This window comes from Antennarius striatus, chromosome 13, assembly GCF_040054535.1.
Source record: "Antennarius striatus isolate MH-2024 chromosome 13, ASM4005453v1, whole genome shotgun sequence".
Taxonomy (NCBI): Eukaryota; Metazoa; Chordata; class Actinopteri; order Lophiiformes; family Antennariidae; genus Antennarius; species Antennarius striatus.
In genome coordinates, this window is record NC_090788.1 from 16,648,426 (window position 1) to 16,669,663 (window position 21,238).

A 21,238-nucleotide genomic window follows, 5' to 3' on the forward strand; every position below is an offset into this window, starting at 1 on the left:
TCTGGTCCAACTGCTGCCGCCCTGCTGTCCTACTTTCAATACCGTCTGAGTTTGCCAGTGTTCAATATTTTCTTAGCGCTGACAGCACTGATACTGTACTAGATGTTAGGATACTGTATAGAGACTCTGAGGCAGAGGAGGAAAAGGAAGATGGCGGCAGCAGCAGCTGTTCTTCACCAGTGACACTGAGAATGTGATGTCATTTTACCTCCAGGCTGTAGCAGTGGAACATTTCATGTGTAAATACTGAATTAAACATATACACGAGTTAACTATGGAATAAATATTGCTTAAATATGTATTTTGTTCACATTGGATGTTTGTGTGCTTGCATAATGAATCTCCTTTATATTTTAATTGAGCCTTTTTGTTGCTGTCATTTTCAACCTACCTTTAATTTTCGGTAAATTCATATTTATTGTCTGTTGGACTCACTTTCTGAATCTTATTTTAATAGTTTGAATACAGTATTCAATGTTCTATTAATTAACTTAAAAACAGCACGGTTTCTCAGTGTTTTCAAGACAAGTGATCATTCTATTACATTATAAACAAACACTTGGATAAGTGTAAGCTGAAATGATGAAGTAGAACAAGTTCTATTAAATGTACTTTACCATTAGACACTCTAACATTCAATGTTGTGAGTGTGAGCATGCTTGGTTGTCTGTCTTTGTGTGGCGTCGCGTCCAGAGTTTCCCCTGCCTCACGCCCTAAGACAGCTGGGATAGGCTCCAGCTTCCTGTGACCCGCTACGGCACATAAAGCAGTTCAGAAGATGAATGAATGAACTCTAACATTCATTCAGTGACCCTTTGGCAGCCATCCGAACTACCGCATCGCCGTAGCGCCCCCTCCTGTCAAAAATACGTGTACTATACCTGAATTCACCTCACTTAATTTCTTTATGTTTCAGCATTCCATAAATTTACTCTACAGAAGGCTGAAACACACAAAGAAAGAAGAAATGTTAAATAAATGTTCAAAAGTTGATTTATACTTCCTGATTGTGTGTTTATCTCTGAAGTCTCATTTGTCTGCATTATCACGTATATTATCAATTTTTTTCCTCACCACACTGAAGATACAAGTACATATAAAATCAGTTAAAGAGGTGGATCCTCACCCTTATCAATTTCTTTTCTGTTGTTGTTTTTATTGGAATGTGGATCTTTAAAAGAATTTTGAAGGATGTCTACAGATAGATAGATAGGTAGATACATAGATTAATTAAATAAGCAAGCAAGCAAGTAAATAAATAAATAAACAAACAATTATTCACATCATCCAAACAGACTGTCTGAGGAAGCATCCGCCTTCAGAATGCCAATGGCATGATCTCAAAGCCGATGCCCCAGCTGTGACATTCTTACAGATGACATTTTCTCCTCAATCCCAGCCCCTTTCATTGAGGGAGGGTTGGTTAAACAGTGGAGTGGTCCTTTGGGCGTTTAGAATTAGCTGAATAAAGAGATTTTTGCTTCTCTAAAATTGTGTTTGCAGATTCCAGAGTTCTGAAAAACCCGTCAAGCATGACTAAACTTTGTGCGCTGAAAATCAAACATGTGCTACATATAGATAAACAGAGAAAAACTGAGACAGAGACAAGATTTTGTCAAACTGAGCCAAAAAATGTCATGTATATTTTCAAATTCCTTGTGTGCATAACTGAGTTTTGACAACTGGATGTTATAAGCCTTCAATTTGTCTATGAATCAAAAACAAAGGAGTTGTTTTTATTATAATTATCTTTCTTTTCTCGCCTGAATGGCAGTAAATTAAAGGTCCCATATTATAATCTTTTTAATCAGTCTCACACAGCTGTCAGAAAACCAACTACACTCTACACATATTACACCAAACTGACCTGTGGTCCTCAATTTCCGCTGTCAAAAAGTCACACAGATCATCTCAGATCAAACTGTTACAGGCCTTCAGCATTAAATGCTAATGAGCTTCTTCTGCCATGCATGCACACACACACACACACATGCACACACATGCACACACACACGCACACACACACACATGCACACACATGCACACACACACACACAAATGCAGGCAGGCTACTCATAGACACAAGACACGCAGCTGAGGAGCAGAGGCGTTTGTCCACCCCCAATACACTAACATGCACATGTCGAGACAAAGCCACTTTTATATTGATCCTCATTGTTGAAGCAATCTGAAGTGAAGTTGTTCACACACACAAACAAACTTGCAGGCCTCATAGCCGACACGTTGTCATTCAAACTGAATGCAACCACAGTCTCTTCTGTTCTTCTGTGGGGTATGTTGAATTAACTTGTCTCCAGGCTAAACCAAAAATAGTCATTCCCAGTTCTGTATGTTACTTTATGCATGAATACATTTTCAATAATATATGGTTAATACAAATCTATTATAAATTTACAAACAAATAAATGTAATTTTTTAGCATAGTCCAGAAAAAACCTCATGTCTTCAGCTGCTCCTTTGGCTTTGCCGGTCACGGGACTTGATACTGTGCCACTGTCTGTGGTTGACAGACAAAAGCTGAGTAAAATGACGTAAACTTGATTTGTATTTTTCCATACATTGTTTTTGAAAAGCTATATTTAATCAAATACAACGTAAATCGTTCTAACCTAAGCCAAGGAGTAAACGCTTTAATTGAACAACCAACAACTGATAAACTTGTGTGTCTAACTCTGAGCGACGACATTGCTACACACAGCTACCGTGCCGACACACACCGAACGCCCCATTATCTGGGAGTGTTCTTACGCAGACCGGGTGGGGTTATGCAAATCACTCTGTTCGTTAGGTCACGAAAGGAGCTGAGTCTGATCAATGTGTTTGAGCAACATTTCACGAGTTTGTGAGCTGTACAGTCGATACAGGACCGGTTTGTCTTCCAGATCGTAGGAGTTGGGCAGTACCGTATATACAGACTATAAACTGTATATATAGAGAGAGAGACCAGAAAATAAAAACGGTTTTTGTAATAATTTTTAAAAAATATTTATGTACTCGATTAATCCCCAAAGGGACATTAGTGGCACACTCTAGTTAGTCAAATCAAATGCATATGTTAGTGTGTACAGGCCCTGAACTAACAAACACACAGGGGGCCTGTACGCATGCAGAGGGATGTAGAGGATGCTGACCCCCCACGGTCAGCTCACCTCCGATCTCAGAACATTAGACGACGCACTCTACCGGGCGCTGTAACACTGAGCCACTGCCACCCCCTTGAATTTGACTCCTTGAAATTATGCAGGAGCTCTGGCTAATCTTTTCTATGTAACTAACCAATATAACAGAATGTGAACAGCTCTATTACCTTCAATCATTACAAAGACTGACACGATTCATGATGAGTAAGATCTGAAAGCATGCAGTTAATGTTTGTGTTGATGGACTTTGGCTGTTGTTTACCTTTGTTACTCTTTATCTGTATCACATTTAACCCTAGGACACTAACCTTAAAATAAGTAACACCATCACTAACATTGGGTATATTTTACCCAATACAATATCCTGGATAAAATAAAGTTTTCATCAATTTATGTAAAAGTACAACACAATGCCAAATTGTAGTACTCTATGCAATATCACATAAATTAAAAAAAAAGTACCATGGCGGACGCTTTAAAAAGGCAGCAAAATTATTGAAAAAACAGGTAATCCTGAACGATAAATTTTAGAACAAAAAAATAAAAATGGAGCTGGGGACTTGTTCTCCGGTCCACCCATTCCTAAGACATGTGAGCCTTGTCTGGTGAAGGCACAGTCTTCTTGCATCATTGAGAGACAAAAAATGGCATTTTTGAGAGGGAAAAAATAACCAAACTTTTTTGACTATATGAATTTCCTTGGAAATTACCTTTAAGTGATGTTTATTCATAGACATTATACTAATTAAGGATTACATGCAAATTCTGGGACAACTCTTAACTTACCCTATGGCTTACATGCAGTTGGTTGGTGAGTAGGACAGGCAGTAGATGTAGAGGCAACAGGTCCTGGGGTGGCCATTTTTCTGGTGGTAAGGCTACCACAATCACTGTGTCATATTTTTTTTCTCTTATGACTTGAAGTGCTAGGCTCAATGCCATCACTGTCATCCTCATCCTCCTCATCATCAGTTGGTTCTGGTATGTAGTCTTTATCACTGCCACTGTCATACATCACTTCTGCTTCCATTTGATCATCTTCATCGCTGCTTTCCCTGTAGAGAAGCTGTAGTATTTCCTTCTCAATAAGGGATTTTACTGATTTTCTGGACATTTCTCTTCCTCACTCTGAGTGGTACAACTTCACTTGTAGCAAACTATCTAAAAGCTTAGTTGAGAAGAAAAAAGAAATCTTCTGAGCTAATGATTGAAAATATAAATTAACATTAGCTACATGTCACTCACTTGTTAGTATGTCAGAGTAACCAAGCCTTTGACAGGATGACAGCTGTGGATGAAATGGGGCAGAGAATGTGGCCGGCCTGAATGTTGTTTCCCTTGAAAAGTGCAAAGAACTCTTGATTTAAACACATAAACACTAACGTTGGGTATATTCCACCCGTAAAATGTTACTCTCCATCACTAAAGTCAGGTGAAAATCACCCGAACGCATGCCTCTTGAAAAAACCATAGATGGGAGGAGGGAAACAAACATACAATTAATAACATCAGTGAGCAGCCTGAAGCTACCCAAGGACCCATGGAACTCAGACAATGGCAACACAATGGAAATCACATGACAAGAGTTGTGTGGGTGAAAATCAGTGTTCTAGGGTTAACTGAAGCTGAACAGAGAAAAAGAGAGATTGAGGAAAAGCAGATGAATGAATGAATGAATGAATGAATGAATGAATGAATGAATGAACGAACGAACGACTGAATGAGTCCATTTATTTTTAATAACAAAAGAAAACAAAATAACAATAATAAACAATAATAAATACACCGGAAAGGTGTGAACACATCTGCAGTTTCCTTTGCTCAGAGCGATTATGTAATGCCTGAGCAGTGGATATATACAATTTCCTCCGGGATTAATAAAATATTTATCTATCTATCTATCTATCCATCTATCTATCTGTCCGAAAAGGAGTAGGAAGAAGCGTAAATTTGTTAAACTCTTACCCCTTTTTTCTCAAAAATACTCAAAAAAAAATACTCATTGCAATATACTTGCTGATAATATTTACAGAAGTAAATCAAGCATTTGTACTGCACAGTCATATAGTGTTGTGATAAAAAAAAAAACAAAGTAAGAAGGACAGAAGGAGAAATAAACAAAACAAACAAATAAAATAAAACAATAAAGTAATCAAACGAGGAATAAAATCATTAAAGCCAAAGAGATGACCTTCAACTGAAATTGTCCTTTAACTGTTAACTGGGCTGCAACAACAGGCCTTCATTCAAATACCTCCCAAATATTATCTTTTTGTATGACCTCTTGAAATGGTTCACGTTTGGACTGAGTTGAACTTCCACACAGTCTGTTCCACACAGACTTTCAGTGTTGTTTTAACTGGCCATACTTTTAAGTTGAGCTCTCTTCTTAAGTTATAATGCCCTTCTCATTTTTTTTTGAATGTTACGTTGCAATACATTTTTTCTTGCTCTAAACATTATTATTGCAGTTTTGTATTGAACAAGGTCCATAAACTTAATTGCAAATGATTGTAGAAACAGTTTGTTAGTGAGCTCCAGATAGCCTACCTTGCTAACAATTCTAAAAGCTCTTTTTTGTAAAATGCATAATGGTTCAAGTTACCTCTATAGGTGTTACCCCAAATCTATGCACAATAATTTAGATATCGTAGTACAAGTGTACAATATAAGATGTATAGCGATGGTCTGTATTTTGTGGCGACCCCTGAAGGGAAAAGCCTAAAGGAGAAGAAGATGTGTTTTGTTTTACCCAGATGCATGTTCTCTTAGAGGGGTTAATCCACCATCTTCTCCCAGACAATCATGATAAGGTCATTAATGAATAAATTATCTAATGAATGAATTATTGATCAGACTGTGATAGGAGTGAGTACCCTTTGCATGTGGCTTGGTATTTTGTTGTACTACAAAAAAACCGGGCACCCGAATTTAAAAAGTAGAAAAGCCTGTGTTTAATAGTTCAAAATATTAAACCTACCATCACTTTCAGCACACAGCAGTTTGAACTTGTTCAAGCTTAGCAAATTGGAAATTAAAAACTGCTGCACAGGCTACATCAGAAAAAAAATCTAGACCATAATAGGCCTAAATAACTATTAGTATTCCTGACTGCATCTGTTACATACTTATATGGCAAAGAATATAAGCATGTCCTCAGGGAAATAATCACGGAAATATCAAGGAGTGAAACTAAATGAAGCTCCAGATAATATTCACTCAGGGAGACCAAACCCAGCACTTGTCATTTATCAGTATGTTCTTAGTCTAATCTTCAAAGATTCTCCAACTTCATCAGTCAGTGGTGTCAGCAGGGCCACTAGTGGGGGTCATATCTGCTGCTGCTCAGTACAGGCAGTGTACAATCTCCCTGAAGAGTCCGAGCATCGATATTTTTTGGACACAAATTATATGTTTTATGAGAAGAAGAAGCATTAATATATACTTCAATCACTGGTCTCTCACGATTGAAATATTGTGGTTGCTTTTTTTCTTTTCTTTGGAGCATTCCAGTGAGCTTTGCAGGTTTAGACACATAATAATACAATATTCATGTACAATGTTACAAATATCTGTGAATTCTTCTTCACATTGTAATTAAAATCACCAACTATGGGAAGATTGTATTTTTTACTCCATGCAGTGCATATACTTTTAAATGCTGAATGAACTGTACAAAAAAGATGAACACAGTGAGAACAAAGTGATTTGTTACAGCACCTGATGGAGTCCATTTTCACTGCAGAAAGGATAGAGTTGATTCATTACGGCAGTGAGACTAATAACATAAATAACGGCTCAGTCCTTTTAAGCACAGCAGTGAAACTGCACACACAAAATCAGGACCCAGGTACTGCAACAGCTAATAAAAAATCCAACCATTATTCATGTTAAATCTGTTTCTGACAAGTCAATATGCTGTGAGGAAGGCCAATTGGATGTTATGACAAAATTGGATTTCTTTTTCAGGCTCAGTGGCCGGGGATCTTCACCTGATGACACTTTAGCTTATGTGCAGGAGCACTTAAGAATAAAGCCAGGTCCAGTTTGTGCCTTTAAAAAAAAATTCTTATTGAGTACAAGTGATAGAGCAAAGCGTCCTGATTTTCTTAAAAAAATAATGACCCCATAACCTTTCAGTTCCTAAAAGCTCACTTTTACAACATCCACAAGCAGTTCTAAAGATTTTTCCAGACTTCTCTAAGCATACATCTACCTGTCTTATTGAAAAATATTCTGTCAGCAGTTTTGATAGAAGAAGCTGCCTGCTGCACCCTTGAATGTCACTATGGGTGCAGAGATGGTGAACCAGAGAGGAGAGAGCGAACCAAAATAGTAGGAGCTGGAGATCAGTCAGCTAAAATATGAGCTCAAACCTGCTGCAAAGTTCTGATAGGAGGCGAGGAGCTGCAGATTATGATGAAAACACTGTAATGATTCTTTCATTAAGCTTTTTAAAATGTTATTACAATTAAAAACTGATGACAGCTGCTTTAAGTTTGTGTTCAACTATGGACATTATTTTATTCACATATACAGTTTCTGTCATGTGACACTAGATACCTGGTTACATGTGGCCTTCACTGCATGTAGTAATTACTGCACTTTGGAGTGTCCTTCTAAGAAGACTAATTATGACAGAACACACATGTATGGGTGTGTCACACCTTTATCTAGAGACACCTATAAATTTTTTTTACATTTTCTAACAGAGAGCAGATTTTTCAGAATTTTCTACAGCATTCCACATTCCACAGTAATTTTAGAGATCCCAAATCCTATTGGCTCCTATTTCGCAGGGAGTTGAGGGTCAAGAGGCAGAATGCTGAGTCAAAGCTAACTGAGGCCAAAGAGAAAGAAGGGTTTTAAGAAGGAGTGGGTCAACTTAATGGTTAATAAGTAAAAAATGGCCTCAAAGGTCACCAAAAGTACAAACAGTCACTGTGGATTAAACTTTAGGTTCAGATCAATCCACCATCTCCTCAGGGATTTTCTACTTTTACATTCACTAAACTGTGTAGACTCAGCAGAACCTTTCGTTTTAAATCTTCAGATTTTGGCAGTGCTGAATCTTCCTACTCATTATAATTCAAAATGTCTTTTGATATTATTAAAATTCTGAGTACAATTTTAAAAAGAAGAAGTTTTGAACCATCAATAACCAGCTGATTTGGTGTTCAGTATCCATGAGATTGTAGAGAGTGTACTGAATCATTGTGGTCCATAATGGCAACACAAGTATACATACTGGTGATGAGCACTTTTCTGGACATTGTTCACCGTTCTCTAGTGTAGTGACTCACAGGTGGTCATGCCAATAAGCCTATTATAGGGTTACAACATATATAAGTGTGTCCATCAGACTGAAAGGGTTATTTTCAGATGGATTGTTCCACAGAGTTTACACCTGATGACAGCTTTCACTCCACAGTGTGAACCAATCGCTCTTATCACATAGATAGGGAAATGAGGACCTATGGTGAGCTAAAACACAAGGAAATGGTTCAAAAATATTTGTTATGCAACATTTCCTCTTGTTCTTCTTCTTCTTTTCCTTTCGGCTTTTCCCTTCAGGGGTCGCCACAGCGAATCAATTTCCTCCATCTAGCCCTGTCCTTTGAATCCTCTTCTCTCACATTTCCTCTTGTTCTGTGGATCATTTATTGCTAAAATTTATTTTTAACTATGATGAAGGAGCCTTGTTTAAAGCTTCATCGCACCACACTTCTGACTTCATCTTCTGAAAGAGGTTCATAAGAGCAAAGATTATCTGATCTGAACCACAGAGAAGTGTGGAAGCTCTACACTGCAGTGACCAAAAATGTGGTTTTGAGAGTTTTAGCAATTTCGTGCTATTTCACTTCAGCGTCTTTTAGTCTTTTTATACTGTGAAGAGCTACTTTCTGGTGTCCTTTGAGGATTTTCTTCTGCAGCATCACTTCACTCACCGAGAGTGTGCATCAGGGAATATGACCTGATCGCTGAGAGTATTTGGTTCCAAGATTATAGATTCTCTCAGAAGAGGAGCCAATAAGAGAACCTTGTTAATTCCCTAAGAGTGTCGACTTGAATATCTTTTATTTTTTGTCTATTAAAAATTCTCATTTCATTTTAGGGAGAGAGAGAGATTCCAAAAACATTAATTTGGAAAAAAAGCAGCATCGATTCAGTATTTTTCTTAATATCTGTGCAACACATTGCTAAATTATGCTTATATTAATGTACAAATAAGATTATGTTGAACAGGATGGATGGGAAAGGTACTGTGCTACTGGGACCTTTGACTATTTGACCTCTATTTAGAATGGCTATTATTAGATTATTAGAATTATTACTTTATTACTTGTATTACCTGAATAGAAAAGAGGGATGTGGGAAAATTACGTAATTGGTGATGTGCATCTAAACCTGACTGATTGTTTATGTATCTATTTACTTGTATAATTTTCATATTACTATTTAAGGTTGTTCATAATGCACAATTTTGTTTTTCACTAATGAGGATATTTGCTATGCATTTCATGCAGTTCTATTATTTGACATGGCCATGATGGCATTTATCATTTACCATAAGACCAATTTTGTTTCACATTTTGGTACAAACAATAAAAGACTTACAAGAAAAAATAACTGGCACTTGACACTGTACTACTGTACTGACTTATTGTTTTCTAAATAAAGAAAAATAAAAAATTGTATACAGTTATCTCAATAAATTCTTAGAAATTCTAAACAGATTATATTTTAAAATTGTACATCAAGAAGAATATCAGACAAAATAAGCGTGAATAAATGTATCATATATTACAGTGTTCAAACCTCATGTCTGCACTGTCATTGCAGAACGTTGACAGAGAAAAATGATTCAGAGGCTGGAAGTTGAAGCTAAAGAAAATTAAAGCTTTTGCTTGAACCCAATTTAACCTACAAGACTTTTATTTAAAATATACTGTATCATGTGTTTTCAGCGTAGGTGGAAAAACAACAATATAAGCTTAATCAATGAGATGAATTGCACACACTGGACAGTGGCACTACATCTGCATATCTCTAAAAACGTACTGCATAATAGGAAGCCTAATGGCTACCTGACCACAAATATCGCACCTCTATTGGAGGTAAAGGAAGGAGAAAGAGGATGAGATGAAGGAGGATAAAAGCAAAAGAAAAGAGAGAGCAGGAGAAAAATGTTTGTGATTGTTTTACCTAATCAGTGCACGGATCTTGGTTAAGACCTTTCTTTCTGCTATAGAAGTCTTTTGTGGAATCTTAACAAAGCTCCAGAAGCAAGGCTTTGTCTCAAAACAAAGAGGAGTGTGTTTGTGCATGAGAGCGAGCCTGCCCATTGTGTTTTCTCTGTGTGTTTGTGTGTATGTGTGCGTGAACCCAAGTGTGCGCACATCTGAGAGAAGGATAGTGTGGGTTAGTTTGAGAAATGACTTGTCTGACTGTGAGGGAAGAGTGCAACACATGAAGGCGTCATCTGTGTTAGTGTGCACTGTGAGTGTGTGCACTGTGAGTGTGTGTGCTCAACAGTGCTTGTGCATGATTGTCTCCTTCATTTCCTTTGTGCTGATGACTGGGCTGAAAAAAACAAAACAAATAGATGGCCGCTGCTCATCTGTAAAATTCTCTAATGATCTCACATGTGCACAAGCACGTGCACAACACCAACTCACATGCTCAGTCAGAAAATGTCACTCCCGTTACCCCCCCACCCACCCCCACCCTGCTCATCTCTGTTAACGGTCAGCATCTCAAGAAGAATTACACGGTTGCCATCACTTCCTTTATGAAAATACACTCAGACAGACACACACACAGGAATGAAACATCCTCTCCAGCCACCTTCCTAATGGAAATCGTGGCCACCAGATGTGGCCTATTGGAAGAACACATGGAGTGTAAAACTGGGTCTTATATCCATCCAGGTAGTGAACCAGGAGCCACAATCTGTGCAGCCACTGAAGGATGCTGAAGGAACGTGTGTGAGTGAATGAGAGCATGAGAAAGAAGCGTGTGCACACACACACACACACACACACACACACACACACACACACACACACACACACACACACACACACACACACACACACACACACATACATACACAAGCTCATACAGTATAATGTTAATGTTGGCTTTAGGGTTAGTAGGACTGCACAACATTCAGAGAGCATAAACATTCAACAAGCTTAGGACGTTCATTATATACATATAATACATTATATACAGTACAGTATTATAATTGACCTTTGCAGTATGACTTACTTGCCATGAACGCTACCTAGAATTTGAAGAATTTGATATCATTGGCAGTTAAATTGTGGTTTCCGTCATGAGGGACCTTGATGATTGATTTTAAATGCAAGTTTTTAGCATTACGACAAATATGAGACACCTTGTAGCAGTAAACTGTCCATGAGGTCAATTTTTGCAAACATTCTCAAATACCAAACCTGGCATATTTCAGATCCAGATGAGACTTTCACATGTGGTAGGTCTAATGGGAGCGTCTTTGTATAATAAATTTTTGTTAAGGAACTGGAACTGGTAGCATGCCTTAAGGTAAAGCAAAAATCATGAAGTTGTCCTTGATTCAGACAAACTGTACCCTACCACCTAAAAAAAAAAGATTCAAAATTGCTCATGACTTTTTAAATGATTAGACTAACGGACAAAACAAACCAATGCTGGACAAAGCAAAATATAATAAACAGTGAATGTAGAAAAACAATTTGAAATTTAGAAGCCATGTAGAAAAAGAAGCTAAGAAAATCAGAGATTCATGGGGACAAGACAGAAACATAATTTAGCAAGTGATGAGTGTCGAGACAGCCCTAAAGTGACGATTAATCAGGAAATAAAACAAAGGACAGCGATAAGTGGGACAGCTGGGTTGCTTCTAAATATATAAACACAGACTAGTCTGGAAGCCAGACTCCTTAAACTGCATGAACTCATGCTGAATTGCCCCCTGAATTGCACCCACAACACATTCGCCAGTATTCATTGCCATAATATTCAGCTCTTCTTCCATTTTCCACATTCAACACACCCAGAGGCATTAAATATTAAAAAAGAGAGACAAAACAAAACAAAAACACTCGGTGGCCAAGGTGCTGCTGTGCTCTGTATGAACCCATGCATGAATGGATCCATGTTATTCTGCTTGGAGCGCACTAGAAAAAAAAATCCCAAAGTGCGCATGCGCGGTCAGAGCGTCCTGCCGCAGACAGGGGGCGTCAACATGGCGTTCTGTTTTCGACGACCGCACTGACTGCAACCTGCCAATAAGACACAGAGAGGGAGGGGGGGGGGAGAGAGAGAGAGAAAGAGAGAAAGAGAGGGAGAAAGCACAGACCTCCATCCCTTTTCAGCAGCCTTATGAGTCCGTATGTGTTTTCAGGAGGATAGGGCGAATTCAGAAGGTTTTCCCAGCGCCGTTCTCTCTCGTTGTTCCTGCGCAGTGGATGGTGTTTGTGCGGCAGCGGACGCAGCTTGAAGAGCAGGTGTGAGAGTCAGCGGCGACCGCTCCTCTCCTCCCTGTTTCCGAGGGGAAATGTCGAGCGAGAAGCCGGTTTCAGCACCACCGGGTTCTGCTTCTTCGCTCGCGGACTCAGAACGAGACTCCCATCCGCCGCCGGGCTCCTCCGCGCAGCAGCAGCAGCAAGTCGCCGCGGGCGCTGGTTCCGGCGCCACCGGTGAAAGGATGGTGTCTGCAGCCGGCTCTATGGTCCTCCCGGCCGGGGTGATTAACCCGGCTGTCCCGATCAGGAATATCCAGATGAAATTTGCGGTGTTGGTGGGTCTGATCCAAGTCGGGGAGGTTAGCAACAGGGACATCGTGGAGACGGTTTTGAACCTGGTGAGTGGATGCAGGATTGTTTTATTAATAAATATACAGAAAAAAAGAAAAAAAAGAGGATAGAATCACATAGAATCACACAGTCTTTGCTTGCTTCACTCCCCTGTTTCTGAGGCTTTCAGGAGATGATGTCATTTGTTTGTTCGGAGGTTGGACGTCGGCTTTTTCTTTTTCTGAAAATAAAGACGGGCGCACATGAGACTGTACCCTGATCCAAATAAATAAGCTGAAGCTTGTATTATTGTAAAGCCGAGAGGCGCTGAATGAAACATGTGACCCCACCGAGGCATGGAGGGTTTTAGTTAATCAGCAGCCATTGTTGACTAAATGACCCGCTTGCGGTACAATACGCACAAGACATTTGCAGTCAAACTGTAGCAGATGGAGGGGGACGTGTATGCAGGCTGTTCTCCTGACCCTGATTTGTACCCTGAAGTGATGCTGCAGTCAGACCGAGGCTCTCAAACGGCGGAGTGGACACAGCGTTGCGCACAACGCAGAGATCCAAAATTGGAATCAATTAGATTCTGTTAAAAAAAAAACAAAAAACCCCAAAACAAAACAAAAACCCTTCAAAACCATACAGATGTGCACATCTGTCGAGTACCGAAACAAAATCCAACCCGGACAAAGGCCCACTAGCATCATGCTATCCATCGACATATGTTTGTGCATGAGAATGGCTGAGAATCCACACGCAGGCCCATTGTTGGAGGCAGGGCCCGGCATCCTGCGCGCAAACGCCTGGAGTGGAAGGTGGCCGTGGAACGGTTCGTGTTTCCCCCACTGCTGGGCTCCAAACAGCCATTATTTCATTTATGGAGCAGCGATACGTTTCCACCCCTCCTCCTTTCCATCTTTTACCCCTCCATCGGAGGTTGTGTCGGCGATGCTGGGCCTACCCTACCCTACATAATGTAGGATTTCATCCAGACGCGGATTTTTAACAGGACTTTTAGGAACACAAAATGTACATTAGCTTCATGTAATATAAAAGGAAGTGTGTGTGTGTGTGTGTGTGTGTGTGTGTGTGTGTGTGTGTGTGTGTGTGTGTGTGTGTGTGTGTGTGTGTGTGTGTGTGTGTGTGTGTGTGTGCGTGCGTGTGTGTGTGTGTTGGATGCTGCCTCGCTTATTTCTCCTCCTACGTGCATCTGGTAATGATGTGATATCATACATCCATCCATCTAAAAAGAGTGGATTTTTATGATTTTTAATTTTCCTCTTCTGAATAAGAAGTAAGTTCATCCAAACAGAATTTAGAACCTGATTTCAGGCCAGTGCTTTCTGGAGTTTGGCTATTCCTGTGCTTTCATGCAGCCAGTGGCCTATTTACTGACTGGATGCTTGCAGCAGGGCAGCCTACAGAAGGGCTAAACCATTCTCTGGTAAGACGTCCAGATTCAGGTTGCCACTCATCGTCCAATCAATTATTGGTACACATCGAGAAGTGGGGAGGGGGGTTGGCTTTGCTGGTTCACTCCAGTCTCCTTCCCTCACGCTCCCCCCCCCCCATCCACTGCTGATAACCATACATCCTGTTCCACGGACTCCTCCTGCGCTCTGTAGAGGGCTGAGAGGAGTGATGCTGCCTGCATAGACTGGCCTGGCAGGGCAACGCCATGCATTTAAAAGCAGGCAGAGGAAGAGGAGGAGGAGGAGGAGGAGAGGGGGTTGAAAGAGGGAGGGTGGGGAAGGAGAAGAGAGTGGAGGAGGAGGAGGTGGTGGTGGGATGCTGCAGTGGCTATGTGCTTAAAAATCACAGCTGATGCAGTGGAGGAGGAGAGGACTCTGGACGTGTCCACATCAGACCAGTGAAAAGCTCGTCAGCACGTACAACTGACGTGTTCCCCCAATGTAAATGAATATCTACTTTTATTTCAGGAGCATTAACATGCAAAAGGCCTGACACTCTGACAAATTACAGCAGTATGTGTTGTCCATACAAAGATTTACTTGCTAGAACCTGAATTGAACAATCAGTTCTGGTTGCAAGCCTGCCAATAACTAAGCCTGTTAGGGAATTCTGTTGCCCAGCTTCTTAATTAAAAGTTGAAACAAAGAAGTACGCAGAAGCAGGGACCTCAGTGGTCAGTCCACTGTGACCCAAAAGCTGATCCATTATTCCAGTCAAGAGAAAAAGACCACAGCAGCCACCTTCCTCGTCCACTGTGGGTGTATTGATCAGATGCCACACTGCTGCTGGGTGAACAGATGTCCTGTCCTGTGCATCAAATACAGCGAACGTGATGACGGATTGTAGTTTCCTTGAAAATAAAGAGAGTAAAAGGAGAGAAGACAAAAAAAAAATCAGCTTGGGCCTCAGTGTTGCTACACCATCGCTGATGTGGTGACAAAGTAGAATCGGTTTATCAGCTCTGCTGCTTGTGTAACCAAGAACATGTTGGGCTCGCTGCTGTTTCGTATAGAGTAATAAAGTTGCTTTTGAATGCAAACACGCAGATAGAATATAAACAGCATACAAATACAGACATGCACTGAGTGTCTGTGGGCTGCTGGCGGCAAGGTGCTAAGCTATTATCATCAACAAGGCATCACAGTTGTCAAGGCAACACTGCTCTTTGACTGCTTGCCTCCAGACGATCGACCACCTGGTGTTTCTCTCCACTTCCGGACTTGTGGCACAGCGTTCTGTTAAAGCAGCTCTATCTGGCTCTCTTTCTTTGTCTGCATCATTTTTACAGTTGAGTTAAGTCTGGCTCAAACAGCAACAGCAGTCTGAGAAGAACCGGATGACTGAGAATGGCTACAAACTAGAATCTAGCTGTTTCAGAAAGAAGATGTAGAACAATACGAGGTGTGTCAGGTGATGTGGTCACACCAAACTCCAGAGCAGCTGGATCTGCACTAGAGGGAAGAGCTATTATTACCACATTAGTGTGAAAATCCATCCTAAATCTCCCATAGGTCATCAATGAGGTTGTAATCTATCAGCTATGAAGGCCTCAGCAAATGATGCGTGACGTCTTATATCCTGTCAGACCACTTGATGGGTCGCCATGGAAGCTGCTGCATTTGTTCTGCTTCTCTTCTCATTTCTTTGATTTTTTTTTTTCTCCTCATAATAAACTAAATGGCTGCGTGTTGAGACTGGATGGGGGTTAGTTAGGAGGTAACTCTGAGAGGAGATGTGATGTCAAACAGGTGTAGGAGGGCAGAAACGTGCTCACGTTGCTCTGGTAGAATTGAAAATGGGTTAGAAATAATTGAGAGAAAAGTCACACACATCATCAGCTTGTGTGTGAATGTAGGTTGTTCCAGATAACACTTATCCAGATGACAGGATTACTATATGGTGATGACCCCAGGCTGTGGTTATTACCCCCCCCCCACACACTTGTACACTAAGTATTAAACATAGGAATGGGTTCCATACATTTTTGTGCATTTGGGCATTTGTGTGCTTCTCACTTGAAACTGAACAACTTTTCTCCAAACCATTAAAGCCAGGCAAATTAAATTTTGAGAGTGCTTTAGAATGTACTGTAGTGCATCGAGTTTGAAAATGACTTCAGAGGAACTTTTTTTCTAGTGGAATTGCGGCCCTTAATTCATAATTTTCACTTGCCACAGAGTCTCGTCGCCCGAACAAGTTTTCTCAGAATCATTTAAAGATATGAGAATCAAATTTTGCTCAGAGCTCGTCTATGTACTTTAGTAGAATGAGTTAGAAAATTACTGCAGAAAAAACAATTTCCAATGGAGTTATGGCTTTTGATTCAAATATTGCACTTAAACTGGTTAAAATGGGCGAATTAAATTCTGTGAAGACGTCTAGTATTATGTTGGAGACTCATTCAGGAAATTACTGCTGAAAAATCAGTTTTGCTTGAGATGTTGCACTTAATTTGAAATTTTCTCACAAGCTGTCTGAGTTATGACAATTTGTGAGATTTATTTTAATACCAAGATTATAGAATGTCAGCAAATGTATTGATTTATTACAATATACTGATAAAAAAAGATATGTCAATTTTGTTTGTGCGTGTGTGTGTGTGTGTTATAAATATGCATTCTGTCATGTGAATGTTGTTGGCAATGTCTTCTTGTTTACTTTGACATGTTGGGATGCTGATTATTAGAGGAAGCTGAGTGAGGAAAAAGGTTTGTTTACAGTCACATCTATTCTTTGAAATTTATATCAAATGCATCTATGTATGGGCCGCTCTGACTTCAGCAGCACCAGTGCTTATTTATAGATGGCTTCATTGAGTTTTAATGCTTTTTTGGGATCAAACGGTGTGTTTGTCTAGAGTAGAGGAAATTAGTTCACTGTGGCTCCTGCTCACGTCTCCATCGCTGCTCTATTTATTCTCTCTCTTCATCTTTGTCAGATACAATTACCAACCCCACCCGAGCCCCTTTAACCGTCCCACTGAGTGTCTTCAAAAATATACAGTCATCGCCAACGTCACCTGTAGCCAAGTCCAGAACCAGCAGAGCTGGTGTCACACTGAGTCCGACAAACTTCACAATGAATAGCTCCACAATCACCCAGGCGCTTGTGCATCATTTGCACACTTACAATAACAAGTGCGACAGGATGATGAAGAAAAAGAAGAAAAAAAAACATCATTAGTGTTTTTGCGGTGTTAAACACTACTTGACCCTATGTCTGGAGGACGGTGACACCGGTCTCGATTTATACGACAGTGAATCGTAAAAGAATAGGTCACCCAAATATAAACCGTATGACATGGTCAGAAAGGCAGCCCATAATTCACTTTCATTTTTACAACTTTTATAACTCCTTTCCTGCTTGTAGGCCCTGCAGGGGAACGACAGTGCATTGCCGTGTTTTTTGCACCATCATGCAAATGACTCACAACTAAGATGCCTTTGATGGATTTGCATTGGAACTAGGTTCTATTTAATAATAAGGATTATTTAGATGTGTTGCTCTCATATGAGACAGAATACAGTTTCTGCTGCACACAGAGGTGCTGTATTTTAATGTGAAAAGGAAGTGGGTGTCTTTATGTTGGTACCCCTGATGAATGAGACCGTGGTGATGACGCACAACGTTTGCCTACAGTGTTGAGGATAAAACCCTTCTCCAGTGCTTGCCATGCTGCAAAGAGGATTTTTCTGGTTTCATGGGCCTGGAAGTTATTTGATCTGACTACAGTTATTTTGCATAATCTTTGGAATCTTTTCCATTCTGTTAAAACGCCTGCATAAAACATAAATATAATGTTTACATCACTACTCTGACATCGTTTGACACCATTTGCTCCTTAACTGTGACTTTAATCTGCTTGTGTTTATTGTGTTATGAGTGTAGAATTAAATTAGCCTGGGGTGCAGCAGACTGTTTACCTCACGAGGTGCTTGACTTTTCAATGAGCATCTATTGACCTGAACATCATGGATCATTTACTAGTAACATCAAATATCAAAGGGCCGCTGTGGGCACATCTTGGAGAGTTCAATAACTTAGTCTAGGTGATTTTTCAAATTTGCAGCAAAAAGGTAGCATAGAAAGTCATTAATAGAATCAACCTAAAATCCATCATGTCCATCCTGGCCTCTGGCGATTAATGGAGCCCTCAGTTGACTGCTAGTAATTGGTTCCTCTTTATGAGATGTATTTGTTATATTTAACTATAATTAGACTAATTATATAGTGGGATCAAATGAACTGAAGAAGAAAATTAAATTGATAATCACGTTTTCTTTTTCACGACAATCATGGGCTGTCAGAACTATTGCTGATGTATGTGTGGTATTTTAATGCAACATGTGTCTCCTTTTATGTTTACAAGAAACTAAACCTTTTTCTTTTATTCAGATTTCATTGTCCTATATTATGGGTTAAATTTTTTATTAATTTTTTAAATCTTATTTTGCGCAAATGACTTGTTGAAACCCAAAGGTTTTCATTTTTCTGTCACATCAGACAAAGTGTTGAATAACCATCTGACCCAGGGAAACATTGAGTATTTTCTTACTTATAAAATATTTTCTTCAAAAATGAATAGAAGCAAATTATTTACAGATTGTAGTTTTGTTAAATGGTTTAATCAGTTTAGTTCTGGATTCATTTCTGTAAAGCAGAACCACTGCTGTATCCTGTGTTCATGAAGGGAACATCAGCCTCAGTCGAAGGCTGCAGGAAAAGAGCAGAGCAGTGTCTGGAGGAAGTCTTATTTAACTCCAAAATGTCTGAGAGGACGCACATCTTGTCTTGTCCTCACCAAGGGTTTTGCCGCTTCAGTGGCGTGTGCGTATGTGTGTGCGCGCGTGTATGTGATTGTATGTGTGTGTGTGTGTGTGTCTGGGGAGTTATAATTTTGGAAAGATTAGCTGGTGGAATGTTACAGAGAAGCTTAGTCAGTTTGTTCCTGGGGGATAGAGCCATTGAGCAATGTGTTGACAACTGCGTTGATGCTGACCCAATAAACAACAACAACAAAACAACAACAAAGAAATAACAAAATAAGCCCACATGTGATTATATGGGGTAACCTGCCTGACTACAGTATTTTCCGCACTAAAAGCGCACCTAAAAGCCTTAAATTTTCTCAAAAACCGACATTGCGTCTTATAATCCAGTGTGCCTTATTTATGAAAACAGTTTTATAATAGGCCATTCATTGCAGGTGCACCTTATAATCAGATGCACCTTATAATCCAGTGTGCCTTATAGTGCAGAAAATGCTGTAGTCTTTTTTTTTTTTTTTTACATTTTATTGAGTCAATGAACGCCATTGGACAAAGTTAACGGGAGAGAATTTTTATTTTTCTGTTTGAGATGTTTTGACATTTGACCTTTAATTAGCCATTTTTTCAATTTTCATTTTTCAGCTTCATGCAAATGCATGCTGGATGAATTTATAATCCACTTATTAGAAAATTAGAATATCAGATATATCAGAAAGTTTAGAAAAAAATGTATATGAGCTGTTTAAAAATATAAATGTCAAGTTACGTGAAGTTAACATAAACTATTCCCTCCAAATTCTCCGAGTCCATCCATGATATTGTGCTTCAGAACCAAGCTAATGGCTCCTCTAGCTTTGTGATTAATGTTGAATTGCAGCAGTCTGACTTAGATGAAAGCCTCCAAGCCAGACTGTGTACCTTTCCATGTCTGAGAGCTTCTCTATTCTGCTCCGCCTCAGCCTTCGGTGTTTGTCGTTCCTGGCAGACGCCATGTCAGAATTTTCCTTGAGAGGGTGAACACATGAAAAGCCGCATCCTGGCTTAATCACACCTTTTGTTGCTTCTCTATTGCTCTGTCTAATTTTCCTCATTCTCTCTCTGCTCAAAGCACCTCCATCTCCCTCCACTGTGATCTAGTCCCCTGTTCCCTGACTCCCTGCTCTAGTTAGTTTTCTACACTTCCATCATCTTTTCCATATTATAGGACGCCCAGAGCCATATTTCTTTGTTGCTCTTATAGTCTTGGCCTTGAGTTCTCACCAAACATTTACATCCCTGCTTGCTGTCACCAGGTTGGTGATTAATCTTACTTATTTAAAATAAGTCCTTGACAGTTTTATTCAATAGTTAGGATTGTTCTAAATCACAAAGGAAAATACCTTTATAATTGAACTATATTTTCAGAGAGGACACCGTGTTCTAACTGCTGTTCATGAATTTCTGCATAGATCCACGTAAAGATGACAAATATTGAGTGAAATATAAAGTAAACTAAATGAAGGGCAGACGGGTAATGAATTCATTCATTCATTCATTCATTTTCTGAGCCCGTTCTTTCGTTTGAGGGGTCACGGGGGTCGCTGGGGCTTATCTCAGCAGACTTGTGGGCGAGAGGCGGGGGACGCTCCGGACATGCCGTCAGCACATCGCGGACGTCATACATAGTTAAACCCATTTATCAGATCAAGTAGTTTAATGATTAAAATCCCATTCAGAAAGCGGCACGAACTGTTTAAAGGAGATGCCTCAGTAGCAAACAGCCATAGCTTTAGCTGTATGTTAATGCCTTCACATCTAAAAATTTATTGTGATCATGTGATAATAATTTAGTGCATGAACATGTGAATTGTTGACATGTTCATCGTTCTATTGTTATTCATAAAGAAATAAAACAAATGTGGCTAAAGGAATTAATTCTCAGACAACCCTTATTGATGCATAAAATATATAAACACAAAGTGTTGCTTTTGTGACCAAATGGTTCCTGTTCAATATAACTTAAATTGGGTTATATGATCCATTT

At 39.7% G+C, this 21,238-nt stretch overlaps 1 protein-coding gene across 1 annotated transcript in view; it reads left to right on the forward strand.

The window, feature by feature from the left end:
- The first annotated feature begins 12,552 nt into the window (after positions 1–12,552).
- nbeaa (neurobeachin a) overlaps positions 12,553–21,238 on the forward strand; it is an 80,598-nt gene continuing 71,912 nt past the window's right edge. The window contains exon 1 of the mRNA XM_068331069.1: positions 12,553–13,032. Coding sequence (XP_068187170.1) covers positions 12,727–13,032 — 306 coding nt within the window. The 5' untranslated portion in view covers positions 12,553–12,726. The remainder of the gene's footprint in view (positions 13,033–21,238) is intronic.